Source organism: Lactuca saligna, chromosome 1 (assembly GCF_052625555.1).
Source record: "Lactuca saligna cultivar CGN05327 chromosome 1, ASM5262555v1, whole genome shotgun sequence".
Classification (NCBI taxonomy): domain Eukaryota; kingdom Viridiplantae; phylum Streptophyta; class Magnoliopsida; order Asterales; family Asteraceae; genus Lactuca; species Lactuca saligna.
Window position 1 is genome coordinate 23,987,387 of NC_136417.1, and position 27,077 is coordinate 24,014,463.

Sequence of the window (27,077 nt, forward strand, 5' to 3'; positions counted from 1 at the left end):
AAGAAGAAGACCGACATGGATGGTAAAGTACACACTTATAAGGCTAGACTGGTTGCAAAGGGGCTCTCTCAAATTCCTGGAGTGGATTATGATAAGACCTTTTCTCCGGTAGCCAAGATTAAGTCTATTCGGGTTCTGTTAGCCATAGTTGCATTTCATGACTATGAAATATGGCAGATGGATGTCAAAACCGCTTTCCTTAATGGAAAGTTGGCTGAAGATGCTTACATGAGTCAGCCAGAGGGTTTTGTCAGCAACGAGTACCCTAATAGAGTGTGTAAGCTTGAGAAATCCATTTATGGATTAAAGCAAGCACCTCGCAGATGGAATCTTTGCTTTGATGAAAAGGTCAAGGAATTTGGCTTTTCTAGGAGTGAAGATGAATCATGTGTGTATGTCAAGGCTAGTGGGAGTATAGTTAGCTTTTTGGTATTGTATGTGGATGACATACTACTCATAGGAAACGACATTCCAACCCTGCAGGAAGTAAAGTCCTGGCTTGGAAAGTGTTTCGCTATGAAGGACCTTGGTGAAGCTGCCTATATTTTAGGGATAAGGATCTTGAGAGATCGGAGTAAAAGATTAATTGGACTTAGTCAGAGTACCTACTTGGATAAGGTGCTGAAGAGATTCAGCATGCAAGACTTCAAGAAAGGAGAGTTACCCATCCAGAGTAACGCCAAGTTGAGTAAGACACAAAGCCTTAGCACTGAGGCTGGGATAGCATAAATGAGTCGAGTACCTTATGCTTCAGCTGTAGGTTCGATCATGTATGCTATGACGTGTACTCGACCTGATGTAGCCTTTGCCTTGAGCATGGTTAGCAGGTTTCAGGGGAACCCTGGCAAGGCACACTGGACTGCGGTAAAGAATATTCTCAAGTACCTACGAAGGACTAAGGACTGGGTCGTTACCCTCGGTGGGAGTGATGACTTGAGAGTTGTAGGGTATAGTGATGCTAGCTTCCAGACTGATAGGGATAATTTCCGCTCTCAGTCAGGCTGGGTCTTTACCCTAAATGGAGGAGCAATTTCTTGGAAGAGTTCCAAGCAAGAGACAGTGGCAGATTCTACTTGTGAATCAGAGTATATTGCAGCGAGCGAGGTGGCAAAGGAGGCTATATGGCTAAAGAACTTCATCGGAGACCTTGGAGTTGTACCAGCTATTAAAGAGCCAATGGAAATTTTCTGTGATAGTGAAAGCGCTGTTGCCTTAGCCAAGGAACCAAGGGATCACGGGAGATCCAGGCACATCGACAGAAAATACCATTTTATTAGACATCTAATAGAAGAAGGACTCCTCATGGCAAAGAGGGTATCATCAGATGAGAACCCAGCAGATCCCCTCACGAAGGGACTGACTCGAGTTAAGCATCTCCAGCATGCTCGGAGCATAGGGCTGAAGGATGATATTAGATTTAGTAGTTAGATAACCTAGAAATTTGTAAAGCGTAATTGACATTAGATGATGAATAAAAGGTGTTTTATTTATGAGTAAAGTGTTGCTATCTCTTGTCAATCGTTTAATATATTTCTTTTACATGTTTTGACTTCCAGAATAATTTTGTTTGGTATAACATATTATTCAAACCTCCACAGTCGGTCATATGTCGGAAGTAGGTATGAATCAAGACTGTCATGATTGGTTGCAGAGGTCTAAGGTGTTAGACAAGGGCTACAACAATCATGAGTGCTCATAAGTTCTGAGCATTGGACTCAACCCACGCTCACTGGAATCACTTCATGGAATTCTATCTCGAGTGATCGTGAGACGGTAATATCATATAAGTCTTCAAACCTAGAGATATGATTTGTTACTTACAAGTTGGTTATGCATTGATTGTACGAAAACACATTGGTAACTCGATGTTATAAATCGTGCTCTTGTGTGTAATTCAATGAGTGGTAGAACAAACATATGAGTCGAAGTTTGTCTGTTCCTTCTTGGATTAAAAGCTGATATCTGGGCCCCTCGATGATTTTGTTTTGACCCATGTACCGGGCCCGGTCAGAACTAAGTTGATGTGTTCAATTAAGTTCTTTGTCAAACAAATCGGAAATCGGGAAACAAACTGTTGGACAATAAGTAAGACATTGTTCCATGTATTTGTCCGACTGATATCTAGAACAGAGGATTATATGATCACTTATCTTAAATGGCGTACCATCATCTTCTCAGTTCCGAGAAACCTTGAAAAGAGCTACGATTGCCGATCGGTTCCTGAAGTCATACTTGCAGTAATAGTTATTAGACTTATCCAAGTGGGAGACTGTTGGATAAGGTGTCTAAGTCCATAACTATTTCTGTTATGTACTTGACCCGACCCGACATGGTCCATTTGGGTTGCATGGCACCATGCAATTGGATAGACTAAATGAGAGAAATAACACTTGGAGATTATTAATATATTATAAGTTCTAATATATTAATAATATTATTTGATTAGTTTGATCAAGAATTAATTTAGAATTAATTAAGTGATCAAAAGATAACTAATTAAATATATGGGTTGATTATGTAAATCATCCATATCTTTTATAGTGGACTAAGGGGCTCCATGGATTATCAAGTTGGGTTCCACCCATAGGATGCTCCATGGGAGTTACAAACCCATGGGTCATGGAAATGAAGAGTCATGACACATTAGGGTTTACATGGTGTAACCCTAGATGTGTCAACACTATATAAGGATCTCATTCTCCATCAAAATCGACTACACTAAGGAAACAAGAGGGCTTGGCCGATTTCAAGAAGTGTGTGTTCTCTCATAAGTTTTTCCAAGAGCATTTGGTGTTGTGTGAAGCATTTGAGGCATCACACTTGGGGTGCTAGGCTCACAAGGTTTCAAGGAACACAAGCAACAACAAGGTAAGTTATTCTATCTATCATTCAAGTTAAATTGTTCCCCATGTATGCTAGATAGGAATATAGCCTTGGAATTCAACTTTGCATGATAATTAGAGAAACATAGATCCAAGGTTATTAGGGTTGCATGTACACTTAGGAAGTGTTAGAATGCTCAAAAACCCATCAGGATTGACTCTATGCTCAGTAGCGAGAGCAAGGCACTACTTTCAGCAGGTTTGCGCGGGTTATGTCACCTATGTCATGGATACCCACGATAAGGGTAAGGCGACAGTCGATGACGTACCGGTAGTGCGGGAGTACCCAAACATATTTCTAGAGGATTTAACTAGGGTACCTCCGGAGAGATAGGTTGAGTTTAGGATTGATCTAGTCCCTGGTGTGGCTCCGATTGCCAAGGCACCATATTGGTTGGCTCCTCCCGAGATGCAGGAGTTGTCTACGTAGCTGTAGGAGCTGTTAGACAAGGGATTTATCTGATCGAGCAGTTCACCATGGGGAGCCCCGATCCTGTTTGTAAAGAAGAAGGATGGGTCACATCGCATGTGTATAGATTACCAGGAGCTGAATAAGATAACAGTGAAGAACTGTTATCCCCTCCCGATGATTGATGATTTGTTTAACCAGCTACAAGGTACATCTTGGTTCTCCAAGATTGATCTGCGATCGGGTATCACCAGATGTGAGTCAGGGATGAGGATGTGTAGAAGACAAATTTTAGGACTCGCTATGGTCACTATGAGTTTGCGGTGATGCTATTTGGGATCACCAATGCTCCAGCCTCCTTCATGGACCTCATGAACCGTGTTTGCAGACCGATGCTGGATCGGTCTGTAATAGTCTTCATTGATGATATCTTGGTCTATTCCAAGACTCAGGAGCAACATGAGGAGTACCTCAAGCAGGTGCTGGAGACACTGAGGAGGGAGAATTTTTGCAAAGTTCTCCAAGTGTGAGTGCTGGTTGTGCGAGGTGCAGTTTCTGGGGCACCTTGTCAACCAGAAGGGTATTCTGGTCGATCCGACCAAGATTGAGGCCGTGATGCAGTGGGGAATTCTAAGATCTACGATTGATATTCGGAGTTTCCTTGGTCTCCAACTGAGATTCAGAGTTTCCTTGGTCTAGCGGGTTATTACCGGAGATTCATTTAGGACTTCTTCAAGATCGCCGTTTCGCTGAACTGACTAACCAAGAAGTCTGTGACCTTCCGCTGGGAGCCTGAGCAGAAGGAAACCTTCAAGACTCTCAGACAACGGTTATGTGAGGCATCGATTCTAACTTTGCCATAGGGAATCGACAACTTCGTGGTTTCCTGTGATGCTTCAATCACGAGCATGGGTGCGATATTGATGTAACGAGGCCATGTGATAGCTTACGCTTTGAGGCAGTTGAAGCCTCACGAGACTTGTTGTATTAGGTGTCTAAGTCCATAATTATAACTGAGATGTACTTGACCCGATAGTAGCATGGTCCTTTTGGGTTGCCTTCACCAGTGCAATTTGATAGGATGGAATTGGTTCATAATAATATCCGAAAATTTTGAAATTTAAAATTAATAGTTTTCGAGATTTCAATATATAATATACTGGAAAACATTTTTGAATGAAAATAAAGCCTAAATTTAAGGTTTATATTAATAAGGAACCAATTTTTGTAGTTGTGAGTTTGGAAAGAATTCAAGTATCATTCTCATTTAATTCCTGCATTTAATTTCCTAATATAACGGATGTAAATTAATATTGGTAACGGAATCTGATTTTGGAAACTTTAAAATCATTAAAGAACCGCATAAGGCTTCAAAACAAACGAGTTGACTTCTTGTTTAATCAAGTTGACATAAGCAAATTGATCTAAGGATGTAAAACCTATAAAGAAAACACAATCAACAACCATGATTGTTTTTGATGATGTCATAAGGTTTATCTTTTAATAATATTTGAAGATAAAACCGAGTGTTAAGAGGTGTAATTTTACCCTCCTTTTGTTGTCCTTTTTGCCTAGTAGTCATTGAAGATATCACTCATCAGTTCTTTGAATGTCAATTCTCTTTGGAAATGGTTTTATAGTCGGTCGGGTCTGTTTCCCTCACCACCTGTCAATCTTGGTGATCTCTCCTTAAAAATATGTTGCAATGGGTTCAGCAAGAAATTTCAATGATTGAAGCTTTGTCTTATTTACTCTACTGTCTGGTTGATTTGAAAAGTTTTCTCCAGACGTGGACGAGATTCAACTTATATCTTACAATTGGTTAAGCATCGTGCCAAGTTTAGTTGTCTTAATTGGAATATATGATATTATTCTCCTTTTAATGCTTGTATTAATATTTTGTAACATTTCCTAACGCCTTTCTAATTGTTTTTAATATATCCGCAGTTCTAAGAAGAACTAATGTTATTGTGCTATTTTTTTTTAAAGTTTATCAGAAAAATGAAGATGAAGATTTCGACACTTGACGTAGGTGGGACGCGTCATCTCACGTCGACCTCTTTTGATTTTTTTTGTTTTTATGGTTACTTTTTTAATGAAGTCTTTTTATCTCTACAAGAATTATTTTCGAGTGGGCGTATGAAATTATGAATGATGTCGTCATCCCCAGTTATCGTGTCATTTCCCACGTGTAAATAAATATTTGCATGTAAAAGGATTAAAGTCGATCTTTTGTCAAAAAAAATATTTTTAAATTCAAACCTTTAAACTATACTATACTATTTTTTAAATGTTAATTTTAAGATCTCTTTTATATATATGATTGAACGTTTGTTTTTAGTGATTATTGTTACTTTTAGTTAATTTTTTAACAATTAAAATACTTTTCTAGATACCCACTGGTATGCTTGAATTCGTTTAATATATAAATATAAAATAGGGTTTGGCGAACGTGAACATTGCCATAATATAAAAATTAGTAATATAGTTTTGAAGCATTATAAAATCCCAAATTCCATTTTATATTATACAAAACTACACAAAACATACGTACACTTAATAACAGTAAAATCAATTCAAAATGTAATTATCAAACGTATAGTTCTAATTTACACTTTATAACTGACAGATGTGTCATCTTCTTATAAATATAAACCGAACATCTATATATAGAATATGTTGATAATTATTTTCACCTAAGAGTGAAAAAGACAAGTTATTAACCTATTCACGCTTTCATCTTTTGAGGTGGCTTCGTACCAATTACACATAATTTTTTTTTTCTTTCACTTTTCAATATGAGGACAAACTCGTACTCCATATATGTTGGTATAAACCGGCAGACTTATTTTGATAAATGTATTAATTAAAACTCTCATATATATACTATTTTCAAAAATACCCGCCAAATTTAATTCACAAGAAATTACCAAATTAGACTCGAAATATATTTTCAATTGTTACACAATTCGCTTCGCCAACCATATTTCCACATCTAAGTCGATATTTATGAGAGTTTTGGTAATAACTGAAAATGAACAATATAAAACTAAACAATTACAAATAATTATATATCGAAAATCAAATTCATTTATATTGAGAATACTGAAACAATACAAGGGTTACGTTAGCTAAGAAGGACAGGATTACGACAAATTAAAGGTGAAAACTTGTAATGAACAAGTGTACAATTATTTATAGAGATCGAAGGCACACTTGATGTCAAACCAAAATCAATTAGGATCGATCTCAAGCTGCGACTTCAATGTTGTGATTAGCCATAATTGGACTATGCACGGCGTGTGGATTTTGAGTGTATTCAGGTCGTAGAGTTGCATTTAGCTTCACAATATCGATGGAATTATGATCCTTGATTTCTGGGATTCTTGGTTCGTCCATTTCACTCATTTTCTCTTTGAATTCTGAGATTTTATCGTTGATGACTGGCTTCCTATTCTTGAATACAAAGTAAAGTATAATTTGGATGATACCGAAGGTGAATCCAAGCGTATTTGGTATCTGTAAACAAGAAATTCATCATTAGAAAAATTAATTAAGATGACTTTTGGAGTTATTATGTAAGTACTTTGTTTATTTGTTTTTACCGCGATGTTAAAGTCTCCAAGAAGTAGACCATAGAAGAACCACATAACGGCACTAAGAGTGAGGGCTAGGGACAGAAGAATTGGCATGTACTCAACACTCTTGGTCTTGATCACTTGTCGCTACAAAAAGAAATTAAATATCATAAATTAATAAGGAGATGTTAATTATACGCTTAAAAACTTATTATTTTATATAGGTCTTGTTCTTGTTATCTATTGTTTGTACTTACCAAGACACCTAAAGGTGCGACAAAAACACACAAAGAGAACACAAGACAAATCCATCCAACTATCACACCGCGCTTAGCCCCTTTTGAAAGGAACTCGGTTAGGAGAACAATCAGTCCAAATCCGACAACTATGAACAACATGATAAGCTTCACACTTTCCATCTACACATAAAATCACAATTATACAAATTTTAATTAATATGGTTAACGAAAATCAATCGAGATATGTACATGCCATTCTAGATAGTCATGTCAATCGATGTTCTGCCAATATAAGAAATGTAAATCATAATGTTTCTAGAAGTAAGATGATGCTTTGGTTTGAACCCAAGACCCCACTTATGATTCCCATCTTTTTACTGCTAGAACAATCATGGAGGACACCAAAACAATGAACAAATACAATGAAACCGAAAAGTAGCATTTGCATACCCTAGCTTTCTTCGGTGCATAAATGAGGAAAACGCATATATAAAACGTTTGTATGACTATGCCAACGGAGTTAATTGTGATCAGAAGCATGGCATTTCCCTTTAGCAACGCGTAGTAAATCCAAAGCATGGCACTAAACAATCCCACAACATAAGGTATCGATTGAAACCCTTCAGTCGATTTCTTCTTATAAACTTTGTAAAAAGTAGGCCTACATTTTTAAATAGAAAAACATCATTAATTTGTAAAGTAAGCTAGCACAAAGATAAACTTCGAATAGTCACTAGTGAAGACTGATTTAGGAGCAAGAAGCTTACATTGGTGAAAGAAACACCATGAATGAGACAATATTTCCTGCAAAACATATTGAAACAAGTGTTAATTAGGGTTAGAGTTTATTACATGCATTTTTTTTCCTGCATATCTCCAATATTGAAGCTAGCAAACTGATATTTAGCATTAGGGTTTGCTATGTGCATGGTGCTTACGTAACCTGTATATTTTTTTCATGCATGCATTTGGATACTTCAGCATATGATTACGGTGGATGGAGAGAGAGAGAGAGAGAGAGAGAGAGAGAGAGAGAGAGAGAGAGAGAGAGAGAGAGAGAGAGAGAGAGAGAGAGAGAGAGAGAGAGAGAGTACCAAGCAGGCCAAACGTAAGAGTAAGATGAGGGTATTGTCCTGCAATCACCATATTGACAGATTTTGTTCTCGAAATGATCACTCACACTCAGATGAATGAACCAATTGCAGAGAATGGCTGCCGGTGATTGTGTTGTGGTTGTTGTCTTGGTGTTTCGGATGAATGGTGCATAAGAAATGGTGGAGAAAGTGGTTTATATAGGAAAACATTATTGGGGGTGGTGGGGTATAATATGCAAGCTTAAATTTTCATAAAGTTAATAATTAAATTAAAAAGGGACGCATATGTATCTTTGTTCTTTTTCATAATGTTTCTTTTAGATCGTAGGATGTTAGTGATTAATTTTTTTTTTTTTTTGTTTTTTTTAAATATTCTTATTAAAAAGTTGGCAACATTGTAATATGTTTGAATATAAATGTTTATATATAACTCAATGCATCCGTTGTGTTATATATGTTAAAACTAAGGAGGTCCAAGATATTTTAAAGCCGTCCATATTTTTTTTAAAGCAAAGTGAGTGCTTACACTACAAGACACGCGAGCATTAGCAACAACAAACGTCTTTGTGAAAAGCTAGGTATGTGGCCGCTAAAAAGTCATCGTTGTTGTCACGTTGCAAATGCTCTATGCGTCGCTGCTAATGCTTACTGTCGTCACAATCACCCTATCGCCGCTAATGCCCACCGTAACATCCCAAATATCATAAGTAAAAATTTCAATTATGAAGTCAACCAAAAGCCATCAATTATTCATATCAAATCATCCGAAAGTACAATCCCAAAATAATAAAAATACGGAAACACGAGTGGATGCGTTGCGATCAATCCAAAACCCTTTTCTTAAAAAAAATCTTTTAGAAAACTCGTTTTCTTTCAAAAAGATTACGGTCTCCTCATTTTGAGTCTAGATACACCTGAGAGTGTGCCCGAATCCCGCAAACCAAAGCTCTGATTGTAACATCCCAAATGTTATAAGTAAAAATTCAATTTTTAAGTCAACCAAAAGCCATCAAGTATTATATCAAATCATCCAAAAGTATGTCAATGCTAAAATAGTTATCAAAGTACAATCTCAAAATCATAAAAATGTGGAAACATGGGTGGATGTGCTGCGATTAAGCCAGACCGTTCCTTTTTGAACTAGAGATACATGAAACATAAACTTAAACTGTAAGTATAAAGCTTAGTGTGTCCCCAAAATGCCATATACTATACATACACATCAAACATGCAAATCATACATACATATAAGCCTAAAGTAGTAACAGTTCTATTTCACCCTTGAGTCCCTTCCAACCCTCTGAGTCCCTTCCGACTCCTTCAGTATCTTTTAATCGGTATGAGTCTATTTTATCCCTTACATCTAATCATACACTCATACCAATAAGAGTAACAAAGACATCAAGCGTATACAGACATATCAGAAAGTGTCATAAGGACCACTACTATCATACAACATAACTTAGTGGGCCGAATTTGGTGCCTTCGACCCACAAGTACAGGGAGGAGACTCACCTCAATCCGATATCAACAAAACACACACTCGAGTTGCTGTTATCCCGACTTTTCACACTAAACATAATCAAGATCAATCCTAATCAATATTTAGGGTAATAACCCATTACCAAAGGATCACTTCTTGTTCTATTATACTAAGGTTAAAAGACCATTTTACCCTTTCCAAACTTGACCCATCAAATCATGGCCCAAAACCCTAAATGACGCAAAGCCTAAAATGACCCATAAATACATTCTGGTGAGTACGCCCCACGTACCACCCTAGTATGCCCGACGTACTGCTCTGCTTCCCAGCATTAAATTTAAGCTCTTAATGCTTAAACACTAAATCATCAAAATCCCAAATCTAACTCTAAACTATGTCTTAAGTCATAAAGTTCCTGGCTCGACTATTCATGGCTTAATGGAGTCCAAACCAAATCCCTAGGCTTATAACTTCACCAAAAGGCCACTAACACATGCATGGAAGATATATACCCATCAAGATTCGATTTTTAAAACTTAATAACCTCACAAATGACTATAAATGAGGGTCAAAGCTTCTAGAGTGACGTCTACTCACAAGATCCAACCATGGGACCAAAAACAAGCTCATAACATAATCTAAAACTACATCTACATAAAAGATCCATTAAGATTGAAGCTTTATACCTATAGAAGAAAGATCAAGGTGAACAAGGTCTGGATTTACAAGCTCTAAGGCAACCAACACTTCTCCAAAGAGCTTCTTTTTCTTCAAGATGCACAAAGAACACTCCAAAACACTCACAAGCTCAAGAATATAATAAATGGGGTTAGAGTTTTGAGGGAACTGCTTTAGAGGGTGGAGGCTAAAGGTAAGAAGTGGTTCCAAAAGGTTAAGGCCTTTAAATAGGATCCAAGACCCAAAAATTAGGCTTTGACTCTGCCTCGTGTACACCCAGCGTACTCTAGGTATGCCCAATGTACGTGGGGGGAACCTTCGCAATCAATAACGCATTGTAGGCCTAGTGTGCATACCATGTATGCCTCACATACTAGCCTAAACCCACATCCTTCCTAATTTCTAATGTTCATAACTCCTACATCCCAAATCCATTTTCGGTGATCTTTATATGCTCAAAAAGGTAATGAAAAACTCTAAATTTTCCATCTAATATCCTTTGACTTAAAGCCTTGCAAACTTGAATCCATAATTCAAGAAAGGCCCGAAGCAACACTTTTACCATTATATGCTTGGACTCCCAAAACACAAACCAAAGGCTTGGATCACCCAACTTACATAAATCATGCCCAAATGAGTCTAAACCAAAATCTATAACGCATGTTTACTGGTATGTATTTGATGGGTTTTGAGCACTATAACATCCTTATGGTGCACATACAACCCTAATTCTTTGGATCTAATTTTTCTCTGGTTATACATGCAATTTCATTTTATCCAAAGCATATACCCTAGCTAGCATGCAAATGGAGATAGACAACATAAAAACTAGTTAGATGTATACCTCTTAGTTGTAGCTTGTAGTTCTTGGCCTTTCAAGAGCTTAGTACCTTAAGTGCGATACCTCCAATGTGTCACAAAACACCAAAAGTAAGAGGAGGCTTATGAGAGTGAGTCTAGGAAGCACCAAAATCAGCTAGGGTTTCACCTTGGAATGCATTGGGCCGATTTTAGGGGGTTAGGGATTACTTTTATAGTGTAGAATTCCTAGGGTTTGTTACATGTAAACCCTAATTGACCATGACTCTTCATATTTCATAGGCCCTTTGGACTAAACCTTCATGGACTCTCATATAGGTTTAGCCAATCCCTAATCAACATGGATCATTAGCATAAACTATAAGTATTACCGATTTACCTAATCAGTCCCTGTAAATTTAATCAGTCCCCGTAATAAACTATGAGTATTACTGATTTACCTAATCAGTCCTCGTAAATTTGATCACTAAATTAATTTCAAATTAATTCTTGATTAATACCAATTAAATAATATGATTTCTCAATTAATATATTATTCCTATAATATATTAATAAATCACAAATAACCTATTTTGGATGGAGACTTTGGCATTTGTGGGCTAGGGTTTGAGCTTAATCTCTTTAAAAAGGGTATTAATGGGTAAAGTTGGAAACTTTACCCTTTTAGAGGCATTTTCACTCTAGATCTGGAGTATAGGGTTTAGATCTGAAGAATAAGGGCTCAATACATTAAGAAGGACTAACAGACTAAAGAACTTGACGAGTTCATGGATGGACTTGACGAGTTGTATTGAGAAGTCATGATTCTATTGAAAAGGAAGAACTCGGCAAGTTGGAGGAAAAATCGACGAGCTAGATCACGATTTCACGATTCTGTGATTCTTGTGAACTCGGCGAGTTGAAGGGAAAACTCGACGAGTTGAGTCAACTCGGAGCATTGACTTTGACTTTGACTTTGACTTTGACCAAAGTTGACCCTTAAGGGGTTATGAGTATGAAATGGTAAGTAAGGAAATCTTTTATGTGTAGGGGAATGAGTTGGGTTGATATTCAGAGTCGAGGACTGTTCAGCTGCTTCCAGTTTTCGAGGTGAGTTACCTTCCCGATATAAGTGGGTCGAAGGCACCAATGTCGATCAACTAGTAGTAGTTTTTACAGTAGAGATGATTGTCTTTGTGATAATTGTCTGGTGTGCCACTATCTGTTGAGATTTATGTGCTTGTATGTTATGTTATTACGAAGGCCAACATCCAGTTATGCTAGGCAGTATGTGATTTATGTGATTATATGCTAGGATATTATGTGCTAGTGGTAAGTGGTGAAATAGACCCCATAACCGGTTGAAAGAGACCAAAGAGGTAGGCTAACACTCAGATATGCTAGGCAGTTACCGGTTGAAAAAGACCGAAAGGGTAGGCCAACACCTGGATATGCTAGGCAGGTGCGATTGAAAAAGACCAAAGGGGTAGGCTATCACCCGGATATGCTAGGCAGTGACCGGTTGAAAGAGACCAAAGGGGTAGGCCAACACCCACATATGCTAGGCAATATGTTTATTGTATGGTATGTGGTATGATGGGGGAAATCACTAAGCTTTGTGCTTACGGTTTTCGCTTTTGTTTTCAGGTACTTCTACTTCGAAAGGAAAGGAGTCAGCATGATTGCAACATATCACAATATGATTTCCACACATGAGATCTTGGGCATTTGTACTTTGATGATTGTTTTCTTACGACATGTTTTTGTTATTGAGATGTTGGTTTTGAATATGATATGGGATGACACTATTGATGTTTTCAGACTACTGTTTTTTTTTATACTTACGTAATTAAAAATGATTTTTTTTGTTTGGGTACGATTCCTGAGCCATTTGATGATGGATTGTACGAGTTCATTGCATCCGAGATTACAAGAGGCATCCTTGAGTCGACCCCGGTGATTTTCAGGTCGATCAAGGAGGGTAGCATTAAGATGATGGAGGATCAACTTAGGGCATTCAGGAGTGACATGACACTTGGCCAGTCATGGAGTTGTACACTCTCCATCAAGGATTTCAGGGGATGTGGAGCATAAGATTTCTGTGGGGTAAAAGACCCCTTTGTGGCTAGGTGATGGATCACAGACATTGAGTCTGCACAGGTGATGAACTTCTGCTCTGAGGTGTCGAAGGTCAGATTTGCTGCTGGGTGTTTGAGGGAGCGAGCTAGAGACTAGTGGGAGGCAGTCTGTGATACTTTGGGAGCCCCAACCATTGAGGCCATGACGTGGTCGGATTTTATGTCCAGGCTTCGGGTGGAGTTTGCGCTCGCTGTGGAGGTTCAACAACTGGCCAGGGAGATTTTGGATATAAGATAGACTATTGAGACGGTGGGGGAGATTACCATCGAGTTTAGGGAGAGGGCCTTATTGGTACCCCAGTATGCGGGTGATGAGGAGATGAAGAAAACCCACTACCATGATATGTTGAGAGCTGACATTCAAAAATATGTCAGCTATTTGGCGTGCCTGACATTGGATGATATGATAGCCACGACATGAGAGAGGGAGATTGACATAAATCACATTAGGAAGAGGAAGGCGGAGACTGGGTAGATGATCGAGGTTTTAGTGAAGAAACCCAAGGGATTCGACTCGAGGTTGAAGGGCCAACAAGGCCGGAGCTGCTGTGGGAAATGTGGCAAGATGCATGAGGGGGTTTGCGGAGTAGGGGGATCAGGCTGCTATAAGTGCGGCAAGTGGGAGCACTTTAGCAGGGATTGTACTGGCCCTACCCCTTGTATTCCGACATCAGACCTGATTTGGTTTCACTACAATCAACGAGGCCATAAAAAGGCCAACTACCCAAGATTATTATCAAGAGCACCAGTGGTGGCGCCAGATCCAGTGACCCTACAGATCACAGATAGCCGCCAGGGCAAGTCAGATGCTCCTGTAGTACGGAGTCAAGCCTTCCAGCTGACCGCCGAGGAGGCGCGTGTTGTACCAGATGTGGTGACTGGATCGTTCCATGTGAATGATATCCCAGTGCTGGTATCATTTGACTCGGAGGCTACCCGATCGTTTGTATCTCTTACACTCAACAAAAGGTTTTCCAAGTCTACGATCATGTTGTATTGTCTTTTAGAGGTCAAGATTAAACATGCCATTGAAAAGTTCATTGAATCTCAAAAGATCTAGGAGTTTCATTTAAAACCTAATTCGTTTAAAATTTCATTTTCGTGATGGAATTGGTAAATCGTCATTTACTTACCGACAAATAATTTACAATTGGATTACGGTATCCCTCTTCCAAATTGTAACTCACTATGTTGGGTCCTAGACTTGATATTTCATTTGGGTGTTATATTAAGGACTAAATCAACTAACATGAATTTCTCCCTTGTAGATGACTAGTTCTGACAACTATGGTCTACCTTATCCTTTTGGAAAATGCTTTCCTAATGAAGATGATGTTATGCGTTTCAATCGAGGAACTAGAAATCATACTTCACTTCCTCCACTTCCTCCGATTATTCTCCACAACCCATATGTTCGTAGACTTGAAAAGTTCAAGGTCACTCAAGCCCTATTGGCATGCAAACACGAAGATGGAAAGTCTGTATGTGCTTAGGAGTTTTTGAGTTTGAGACAGGACGGGGAGTCAGTGACGGAGATGACATGCTATCTGAGCATGCTCAAGACTGACATCCGACAGTTTGTATCTACCAAGCGATGTGATACTCTTCTGGATTTGCAGGAGGTTGTGAGGCGGTGTGAGTTGGAGATTGAGCTGCAGTTGAGGGAGTTGCGGCAGGCCACGACATAGTCGCAGCTAGCGCTGAAGCAGTCTAAGATCGCTGATACCAGGAATGGAGAAGATATCTTATGTAATTGCTTTGAGTATTTTATTTGAATTTGGTGTCATATTCTAAAAAACATCCAAAATCCAAATGGAGAAGATATCTTATGTAATTGCTTTGATTTTTTAACTGGTCGATTCAGTTCCAATCTCATAGACCAAATTCATAGAACATCTACAAAATAGTTTCTTTATATTAGTGGTTAAAACATGACAAATGCTATGTAAATCAATATATATATTGATAATTTTATTGCATGTTTCATGTCATTCAAGTTTCATGAACTTATCTGACTGCAAGTATGTTGATAGAGTTGTGAATGCTAAATGGGAAGTTAAAGATCTACATATGCATTGGATTAATGCATAAGTTTTTTTCACATGGTTTGTTAACATCAAATGCATAGTACACAATGTTCATTATTAAAACGATAAAAACCTTCTATTGTGTTATTTTCTACGAAGAAATACGCACAAATTTCATCAAAAAGTAATAAAAGCGACAAAAATAGGGACGTGGTCCTTCGATTACAATCCATATTCAAAGTTTTGTCATGAAATTTGGTCAATTTGCACCAAATGCGAAACAAATATGAAAAAAAAGCAGTGCATTAATCAAATGCATAAGATTTTTTATAAAGTTTTACTTGAAATTAATAATATCTCACTCTTTGTAATCGAACAATGATTTAATAATTTGTTTGTTGGTTCTTTCCTTTAATTAAGAGTTATGAAAAGCTGAAACAATTTCCTAATATATATATATATATATATATATATATATATATATATATATATATATATATATATATATATATATATATATATATATATATATGAAAAATCATTGAAGACAATCACATGAGGAAAGAGAAGGCGGGGTACCCTCCCCTTACCCTTCCTCCGTATTCCCTAAGCCACACCCCTAGTGTAGTATAGCAGGCTGCGATTCCAACTTCCTGCACTCCTTCCCGCACCACACCTTTCGACCTAAAGATATGTAGTATTGTAGATGCTTTTAGACGCCATTTGCATTTACCTCACTGAATTAAGAGAGAATGATTTATCAAGGTAATTACCTTTTTGTTTTGTTCATATCTAGGTAACTTTTTTTTTTTTTTTACAAATCTAAGTAACAACATTTTAGGAAGTGTTCACATATGAACATTATGACCGACTGTAGCAAGTTACAATAGGTCATAATGGTGGTATGTGAACACTGCAACAAGCTCGTTACCTAGATGTATACAAAAAAAGTTACCTAGATGCGAACAAAACAAAAAAGTAATTACCTTGATGAGTCAATATTCATTTTTATTAAGACGGTCGATTATAATGTTTACAATGTTAATAGATTCAATTAAATTTTCTTAAAATAATATTTATAACCAATTATGAGCATTCAAAATTGGCCATGATATGTTGGGGGCCGTTTTTTGTGGCATAATTATCAAATATATATATATATATATATATATATATATATATATATATATATATATATATATATATATATATATATATATATATATATATATATATATATATATATATATATGGGCTTAGGGAATATGTGGCTGTCATATACCTAAACTTATATATAGAACTCTCTAAACAATGTAGTTTTGATCCATGTATATCCAAACTAATCATGATATCTCTTTTACTATTATTCATTAATCATGTGACTTACTAAATCGATCAAATTTATGTTCTTTTTCTTCATTGTGTTTAACAACTTAAAGCATTAAAAGTCGTGACCATTTCATCAACCCTACTAAATTCTAAATGAAAACTAATAGAATAAAAGATAAAAAAAGAACATGTCATAACCCAATCAAACTTTTCACAAAATCATTAAATATATTTTTTCAATTGAAATACAAAACGTTTGAGTTATATTCGTTAAAAACTATTGGTTTTTTATTTTCTTTATAAACTCAATAATCATTTGCAATGAAAATATATATAATTGATCTTTTTCATATCATAATTGAACTTAATTCAATGGTATTCTATTAAAACAAAACTAAGATAAAATAAAATTGGATTTGATTTGTTTAAAACTACGTCGTTTAAAAGGTTCTATACCTAAGCTTAGGTACATAACAACCTCATATTCACTTTTCGCTATATATATATATATATATATATATATATATATATATATATATATATATATATATATATATATATATATATATATATATATATATATATATAAAAGACAAGAGTAATGTTATCAATGTAGATAAAATTTACTAATATATTTTGTATTTTAGATTAATGTACTACATGGAGCAAACTTTGTTAAAGATGGTGTTGTATTTCATGTTATTAATTTCCATCTTTGATATTTTTAGTCTCTAGTACATTTTAATTTTTATATTTTAATATTTTAAATAATAGAATTCTATAAAATGACAATGTCTTTTTTCCCTACCAATTTTTTATACCAAAATAGTGTCTTTAAAAAAGATATTTACCAAAATAATGTTGTTTTAAAAATATTATCATTTAGATCAAATTTTATACCAAATCAAAATTAGAAGGTAAAGAAAAAAAGAGAAATTGAATTATCAGGTACTTAATTTTTTATTTTGTTCACATTTATGTAACTTTTTTTTATACATTTTAGGTAACAAACTTTTTAGAAGTATTCAAATATGATCATTATAACCAACCGTAACTTGTTACAACTAATAATAATGATTATATGCGAAAACTTACAAGAATTTTACTACCTAAATGTATATAAAAAAATAACGAAATTATCTAGATATAAACAAAAATAATTTTTTTTTTCCAATAAATCAATTTCTTCTGAATTAAATATCAATATTATATATGTAAAAAAAGTTATATTTAACATCTACTTATTTATATATATATATATATATATATATATATATATATATATATATATATATATATATATATATATATATATATATAATTTATTTTTTCAATAATTATATAAAATACAACTTATTAATTATCTAAAACATAACTTATTATATGTAATAAAAAAAGTATTGTATATCATTATCCCTTCTCATACGTAATAAAAAGATTCACCACTAATACAAAATATATTTATTAATAAGTTCTATCTCATAAATTTTATTGTATAGTACATGTATTAGTAGAGACAATTAACCGATCCACCGTCACCCACCGATAGCACCAAGACAACTGGACCCCCTCTTTCTCTTTTTTCAATCAGTCGTGGAATTACCTCTCCCCTTTGTTTCTTTTTAATGTTATGATCATCAAACACTTCATAAATCATAACGGGTGATATTTTTGTTCAACGTTACAAAATTTTGCGTGAATATAAAAAAATTAGAAGTTCGTCATCTGTTTTTTATGTTTTCATAGGGTTACATGTTGGAAATATTTTTCAATTTCATATCTTGTATATATTCTCCGTAAAACAAATATACATATGAGTGTATATATAGGTTATATCTTCTCACAATTATGTCTTTCTATCTTTGAAAAATGGTTATTTTGAATCCTAAATTTGGATCATTTCGTAGGAGTACCACCCACTTGACTCACGGAAACACTTGCACAATGCTTCCCATTTTAAGGGGTACGACCCTTAACTAGTGGGACCCTCAGGCGTTGCTTTATTACGTGTCACCCACCCATCCAATTGGGTTTAAGGATTACAACTCATTTTTTCCCTATTTTGCCACCATAATTTTTGCTTTAATTCTTTCTATCATCCCAGGCACAAATATATACAAATATATGCATCTGAATCTAATCCAGAGGGTCGTTATTGAACCAATAAACTCTTGCCATGTCAGCATCAATAATATGCGTTGGGTCCCAATCATACGCCGCTTAGTGGGTGGATTAAACATAAAAACAAGATGTGCTTTGCAAAGCATATCTAGCTAGCTTTGAGAGGTGTGCTACGTATGGATTATCTATTCTTGCATTTCAAGGGTATTTTGGTAAAACGTCAATTGAGATAATGAGATTTTAAAGGCTTCCTTTATTAACAAATAATTCACTAAAGTGACGATACAAGATTTTGTTTATAGAAAACTATATTTTTGCGAGATTTGAGAAAATGACCACTAACTCCATGAAAATAAGGCTGCAAGTTCGTATAAATTAATGGTTCTAACTTGCATGAGAGCTAAATGATCATATTAGTCATTAGTCAACAAAATTTTCCAATATAAAATTCTACAATCTTACATGATCAAAAAACACAAATATTTTTTTTAGGTCATATAAATATTTTAAAAGAAAAACGCTAATATTAATTTTTGAAATTTTCTTAGCATTCTCCTTTTTGTTTCAGAGTGTGCTTGAGATATGTATCGATGTTGTTGGGCTTGAAATGAATTTGATATTAATTACCATGTTGTTTGGTCCGACTCTTGATGGTGAGCCGCATTCGATATTTTGAAAATAGTATTGGTAAGTCGGGTCAATGTATGTATATTGGTATCCATATTTGCAGCATCTAAAGTTGTTCCAACATGTTTTCATATATCTCTTGGGATTTGTAATGTGAATTATGAGCATTGATTTGACATGTATAATTAAAGAACAAACAAAGAATAAATTGTCATCTAAATCAAAAATTAGGATCAGGATTTATGTGTCTAATGAAAAAGAACCATTGGCAATGGGAATATGAGAAGGTGGATGAAAGGTGGTTTGTTGACATATTCCTCTGTTGGTAGTTATTCGACTTAAGCTTACTCATCATTCTTTCTTGATCATGGAATAAATTGAACCTATCTTTCGTTAAGGAAAAATCTCCAAACGATGATATACAAACACATCAAACTGAATCTCACGAACTATCATATGGTCGGTCCAAAGTTATATGAGATCTTGGATGAAAAGGAAAAAAAGCCCCTTAAAGAAAATTATAATAAAGATTAAAAAAAAAAAATATCATTTATTCTTAACTGTAGATGTGTTTAATTAACCATAACAAGGAACCAAAATTATTTATTTTTTTGGATTAATTTGAATTTAAACTAACTTTAGACTCTAATATATATATATATATATATATATATATATATATATATATATATATATATATATATATATATATATATATTCAAATGAGAACCATAAACCAATAAGATCTTGCCAACTAGATCTAAAAGCTAGATCTTGCCACAAATAAAATAGTGGTATTATTGTAAATAACAACACATTTCAGTTTAGTTTCACAAACAATTTATCAGATCTTGCCAACTAGATCTAAAAGCTAGATCTGATTCTTTATTTCATAGTTTTCAAAAAATCAACCCATCAATTCTCTCACTTATTCTACCGGTGGCAAAAACCTACAGCCGTCGTCGCTGCCGTTGCTGATGTCCACCTCGCCATAATCCAAGTTTGCACAGTCACCATCATCTAGATGTGTGATTTCCACCCGAGATCCACCTGATCTAACCACGAGATACATCGCTAGCTTCATCCTCCTCCACCTTCAGAGCTATGATTTTTACACTCGTTGCCTTTTTATTGAAAATAATATCATTTAAGTTATTCCCAATGAGCTAAGTTGAGGCTAATAAAATAAGGGTGATGCTAATAAGACACCCCTTAGACACCCTATAATCATTTTTATAAAAAGTCAACCTATAATCAACTTCTTGTAATCATCTTTTTCGGAAAACAATGCAATTTCAACCAATAAAAATATTTCAAACATTAATTAGGGTTGTCTAAATGGTAAAATAGGGTGTCTTATTAGCCTATGATTAATGATTTCAAACAAATATTTCAAACCTCGAGTACACTATGTGAGGAAAATTTATGATTTTTGAGGCTTGGTAGAATAAATGTCTCGAGGCGGTATAAGTTGGGATACATCACACTAGTTAATGCCTATGATTAATGATTTGACTTCTTTGGCAGTCGAGCACTCTATAAGCATGTGTGCTTTTATGTTTCAGGCTTGTTGTTGGACGCCTAGGAACAGAAGGATCTAATACAGGTGCCAATTCGCTCCAAATTTCTATGGATAGGAAGTCGGGCATGTATTGTTTTTAACAAAAACAATATATATTTTCTGTGAGCAGTTTTATTCCATATGGTTTCAATCCATATGTGATCTTCCTTAGAGGCTAGATTGAATAACATATCCTTGTCACCTTTCTACAACCACTAACCATTTTCTAACATATCCAAGTTCTTTAAATCAACATCATAATGGGTAACAATGAAATGTAAGTGACTAATATTTCACCACATTCTACTCGTGTTGGAAATAGATCATATATGACCAATACCTCCGCCCATGTCATGTATTGATTGTATAACTTCCTTTGATAAGCCTTTATTTTCACTTCAAAAGCGCCACCACCATTTTTCAAACAATGGGATGCTAAAAAGCATAAAGCATTGCAATGCAAAGTCGACCTTTAACATTGTGATTGAGAGTTTTTTTCAAGCAATCCAAGTCACGCTTTGTTTATCTATGCCTCCCCTTAAAAGAACTCACTACAGATGCTATCGAGTTGTTTAATCACGACACAAATGTATTTGAAGAGGGAAAAACGGTAAGTACCAAGGGTATAGAGACCGATCGTAACATAAGATTAATCTACCTCCAAAATAAAGGTTACGAGCTTTCCACAAATAGAGCTTTTGTTGGGATTTTTCAATCAAATGCAATCAATCAGACTTTGTAGCCATCTTGGCGCCAACCGGAATACCAATGTAGTTAAAAAAATGACACATTCACCACAACTTAGCTTAGGAGTCATTTCAGAGATTTCGGAATTGCTTACCCCTATACCTATGACCTATCACCTTGATTTTTGGAGATTGGCTTTAAGACCGGAGGTAATGTAAAAGCATCTAATAATTCATATAATGTTTTTAGCATTGTCTTTGGATCAATTTCTAAGAAAAAGTGCATCGTTTATATTTTGAAATATAGAAAGCCATAAGTTATTGTTTGGGAGGCTCACCCTTTGTAAATACCCTTCATTAAAGCCTCTAAAATAGCCGCTCTAGGAACCTCCATAAGGATGATAAAGAGGAAAGAAGATTAGCGGACACCCCTCTTAAGCACAAACTCCTTGTTCGAATTACGGTTGACAAGAAACAACACCTTAGCCAAGGAATACAAGCCAAGATCCTCGAAATCCATCTTTCAATAAACCACATTAGTATCATTGTGTTATTTACGAAAGGCCAATTAAGGCTATTGAAGTCAATTTTGATTATAATCATTTTATTATTGGCCCAAATATTTGTTTTATTAACAAGGTTGCTATTGTGAATGTTTCTATCGGTGTATTGAGATTTTTCTTTATTAACAACTAAGCCGATGAAGTTTTTCAAGCCTCTCGTTAAGGGCCTTTAAGATTATTTTATACGCACACTAGCTAAGATTAATTAGTCTATAATATGCGAGGTAAAGTTGATCATTCCTTTTAGGCACCGACATTACGAATAAGGCATTACTTCTAAGGTTGATAGTTGCGTGCTTTTCAAAGAACTTGACAGTCGTGAAGATGTCGAGGCGATAATGTCATAAAAAAGATTTGTGAAGGTGATGTTAACTTTATTCACCTTGTCTAAACCACTTTTTTTTCCCTCGAGATTAACTAATTCTAATTTTTTCCCAAAGAACTTTACTTTTTATACTTGAAAACACTTATTTTTATTTGCCATAAAACAAACCTTTTTTTTTCCCTATAACTACAATATGAAACAAAACATAAATGGTGTTTGAGTTTTATTAGAAGCATTTTTTTTATAACTCTTTTGTATTTGGACTAGCGGTCCTAAAAATCAGCCTAAAAAACATAAGTGGTGTTTGTTATTTCTTAAAAGCTCTTTTATTAGCTTTTTTAAGTTTTTAAATGATATGTAACACTCGATGGTTTCAAGGTATTATTTATTTATTTAATAAGTTATTTTACTTGTCTAAATCATGTAAGTTATGTTGGGCTTAGATGAATGGGCCTCTATGTGTGGGCTTTGCTGAGGTTGTATGTTGGGCGTAGAAGGATCAAGGAAACGAGGAGCCATGCACGTACGCGCAACGTACAAGGTTGTACGAGACATCGTATGTGGTTAATCTCAAAACCCTAATTTCTAGGGTTCAAGCCCCATATAATGTCATTAAGTCCCATGTGTTAGCCTCCTTATCAACCTCTATTGTCCAAAAACCTAAAATTGATTATGATAGCCACGGGATGTTGACTCTACATCGGAAAGTCTAGGTTCCATATTGGGGCGGTGTGCGCCAAGCTTTGATGGATGTGGCTCACAAGTCGAGATTCTCCATTCCTTCTGGGGAGACGAAGATGTATAGAGATCTTCATCCTAATTATTGGTGGCCCTGCATGAAGCGGGATGTAGCATGGTATGTGGAGCAGTGCGCCAAGCTCTGATGGAGGAGTTCTAGTTGTCTTTTACTAACTAGTAAACGAATATGTTAAGTTACATATTGTGAGGACTAATAATTTCATAAGGTTAGGTCTAGCTCTATTTTGCAGCTCTTGTTTGAGTCCAACTGTTGTAGGGTAGGATCTCTCATTCAAAGAATTATCTAGTCTTAGTAATATGTAATAGTATTTGAGAGCTAGTTAGGGGGAGAAAACAGGGACTTCTTATGCAGCTAATGACGTAGAATCGAATGGTGATTACCCTAGGGCAAGCCTAGGATGAGAGTATAGCGTGAAGCATTAAAAGTAAAAGGGACGTGGTGAAGTTAAGGCAATTCTTGAGGAAAGTACGGATAGATGTGGAAGGTAGTATGGGCCCGTACTACTGAAAACAGAGGATCCGTACTCGAGTCAAGGAAGGCTAAGATGAATCCAAAGAACTTGTAGTATATGTGATCCCTAGAGAAATGTTTAGTATTTTGATGTTTGTTATGATGTGTTTTTCAGAATGGTGGTTTTACGCCTTAGACCAGTTGGCAGTTCAGGCGCCGGTGAGCGATCAGGCTCAGACTCAGGAGTCGGGCAACTAGACGAACAGACTAGGGAGTTCATCTCCTCCGAGATTGTGCGTAGTATCCTGGATCAAACTCATGTGACACGATCAAGGAGGGTATTTTAGAGCTTTTAGATGAGAGGTTGAGTGCTTTCTGCACTAAGGTGGCGACCATGATGGGGTCGTGCACAATGACTTTCATGGAGTTTAGGGATTATGAGCTCTCGACTACTATGGGGGTCGGGACCCCATTTTGAGTGCCAGATGGTTGGCGGAGATCGCTAATGCATTCCGCACTTGCAGATGTCTCGAGGGGGACAAAGTTCGACTGGTGTCCTGTCTTCTGAAGGACAGGGCACGTGACTAGTGGGAGGAGGTCGGACATGCCATTAGTGATGATGAAGCTCTTGATGCTATGACTTGGAGAGATTTTTTTGGCTAGGTTCAGAGCCGAGTTTGTACCTATGATAGAGGTGTATCAGCTTGATAGGGAGTTCCAGGATTTACAACAAACTACTGAGACGGTGATGGAGACCACAACTAAGTTTAGGGAGAGGGCCCTTCTCATTCCGCAGTATGTGGCGGGCGAGGAGATGAAAAAGGTCCGATATCATGAGATGTTGAGGAGTGACATTCACCAGTTTGTGAGCCGATCCAGCTGCAAAATGCTGGAGGGTATGATTGCCAGAGCTAGGGAGAGAGAGATTGACCTCGAGATGGAGAGGAAGAGGAAACCAGATTCGACATCTGGTATGGAGGGTTCGGGCAAGAAGCCCAAGACAGATTCTTAAGGGAAGGGCCAGCAGGGTTGAGGCCGCTGCAACAAATGTGGTAGGTCGCACGAGGGGATGTGCAGGGCGGGTAGTTCGGGGTGCTTTAAGTGCTGCCGAACTGGGCATGTGAGCAGGGACTGTATAGCTACCACCACTACCACTACAACATCTTATTTGATTTGCTTTCGGTGCAATCAGAGGGGCCACAAGTAGTCCTAGTATCCGAACTTGGCAGCAGCAGGGCATGTAGCAGCACTCGCTCCTACTACTTTGAGGATTATAGATGGCCGTCAGGGCCGTGCTGAGGCGCCAGTGGCGAAGAGTAGAGCCTTCCAGTTGACAGTAGAGGAGGCATGTGCCGCTCCTGATGTTGTTAAGGCTATGTATCTTCTCCTTATCTCTTTATTTATGTTGATTATTGCTTATGTTTATGTGTTTTGTTATAGGATCGTTCCTCGTGAACGATATATCTGCCTTGGTATTGTTTGATTCGGTGGCTACTCGATCTTTTGTATCGTTGGCACTCAGCAAGCGATTCGTAGGAGCTCCGGGAGAGCTAGATTTCCCACTTGATGTGGAGGTAGCAGATGACAGGACCGTTAGGGTAGCGAGGGTCCACAGGGGATGTACTCTATAGTTATTTGTAAAGCATTTTTCAGTAGATTTGGTTCCTATTCCCCTACGAGGGAACAAGGTCATCGTGGGTATAGACTGGTTGAGCCCCAATGGGGCAGTGATTAACTGCGAGTAGAAACTAGTGAGGGTTCACACTCCTAGTGGGGGAGGGCTAGTGATCCAGGGCGAGAGGTCACAACACAGACCGATTTTCTGTTCAGCAGCGTGGGCGAGGAACCACCTTAAGCATGGTTGCAAAGGATACTCACCTATGTCATGGATACCTGGGATAATGGTAAGGCGACGGTTGATGATGTACTAGTAGTACAAGAGTACCCGAATGTATTCCCAGAGGATTTACCTGGGGTACCTTCAGAGAGACAGGTTGAGTTTAGGATTGACCTAGTCCCTAGTACGACTCCGATGGCCAAGGCACCATATCGGTTGGCTCCTCCCGAGATGCAGGATTTGTCTACGCAGCTGTAAGAGCTTCTAGACAAGGGATTTATTAGGTCGAGCAGTTCTCCATAGGGAGCGTCGATCCTGTTTGTGAAGAAGAAGGATGGGTCACATCACATGTGTATAGACTACCGAAAGCTGAATAAGGTAACGGTGAAAATCTGTTACCCACTTGCGAGGATAGATGATTTGTTTGACAAGCTTCCGGGAGCATCTTATTTCTCCAAGATTGATCTACGGTTAGGGTACCACCAAATGCGAGTCAGGGATGGTGATGTGCAGGAAAAAAAAAACTTTTAGGACTCGCTATGGTCATTATGAGTTTGTGGTGATGTTGTTTTGGCTCACGAATGCTCCAACCATGTTCATGGGTTTCATGACCTACATGTGCAGACCGATGCTGGATCGGTCTATAATAGTCTTCATTGATGACATCTTGGTTTTCTCCAAGACTCAGGAGCAACATGAGGGCACCTGAGGAGGTGCTGGAGACGTTGAGGAGGGAGAGAATTTTTGCGAAGTTCTCTAAGTATGAGTTCTGGTTGCACGAGGTGCAGTTTCTTGGGCACCTTGTCAACCAGAAGGGTATTTCGGTCGATTCAGACAGGATATAGGTCGTGATGCAGTGGGAGATTTTGAGGTCTATAACTAAGATTCAGAGTTTCGTGGGTTTAGCGGGTTATTACCGGAGATTTATTTAGGACTTCTCCAACATTGCAGTTCCTTTGACCCGACCGACCAAGAAGTCGGTGGTTTCTGCTAGGGGCTTGAGCAGCAGCCAGCCTTTGATACCCTCAGACAATGGTTATGCGAGGCACCGATTCTGACCTTTCCAGAGGGAGTTGATGATTTCGTAGTTTACTGTGATGCTCCGATTACAGGCATGGGAGTAGTTTTTATACAGCGGGGTTATGTGATAGCTTATGCTTTAAGGGAGTTGAAGCCTCACGAGGCTAACTATCCAACACATGTTTTAGAGATGGGGTTTGTGGTGTTCGCCCTCAATATTTGGCGACATTACCTCTACGGGGTCCGTTGTACCATTTACACGGTCCACAAGAGTTTGAGGTACCTCATGGATCATCCGAATCTGAACATGAGGCAGCGTCAGTGGTTAGATGTGGTGAAGGACTACGATTGTGAGATGCTCTACCACCCGGGCAAGGCCAAGGTAGTGGTCGACGCACTGAGCCACAAGGCGATAGTGGCCCCGATTCTAGACATCTGTCTGAGGATGACAGTGATTACCTCATTGTTGGAG

General features: G+C 37.0%; 1 protein-coding gene across 1 annotated transcript; it reads right to left on the bottom strand.

The window, feature by feature from the left end:
• Positions 1–6,358: 6,358 nt before the first annotated feature.
• Positions 6,359–8,376, bottom strand: LOC145029036 (bidirectional sugar transporter SWEET14-like). Its single transcript, XM_078977689.1, has 6 exons — positions 8,203–8,376; positions 7,876–7,912; positions 7,559–7,769; positions 7,127–7,288; positions 6,897–7,016; positions 6,359–6,810 (listed from the first exon to the last, which is right to left on the bottom strand). Exons 1-6 carry the CDS (start codon positions 8,252–8,254, stop codon positions 6,541–6,543), a joined length of 852 nt encoding a protein of 283 aa, XP_078833815.1. The 5' UTR covers positions 8,255–8,376; the 3' UTR covers positions 6,359–6,540.
• Between the last annotated feature and the right edge of the window lie 18,701 nt (positions 8,377–27,077).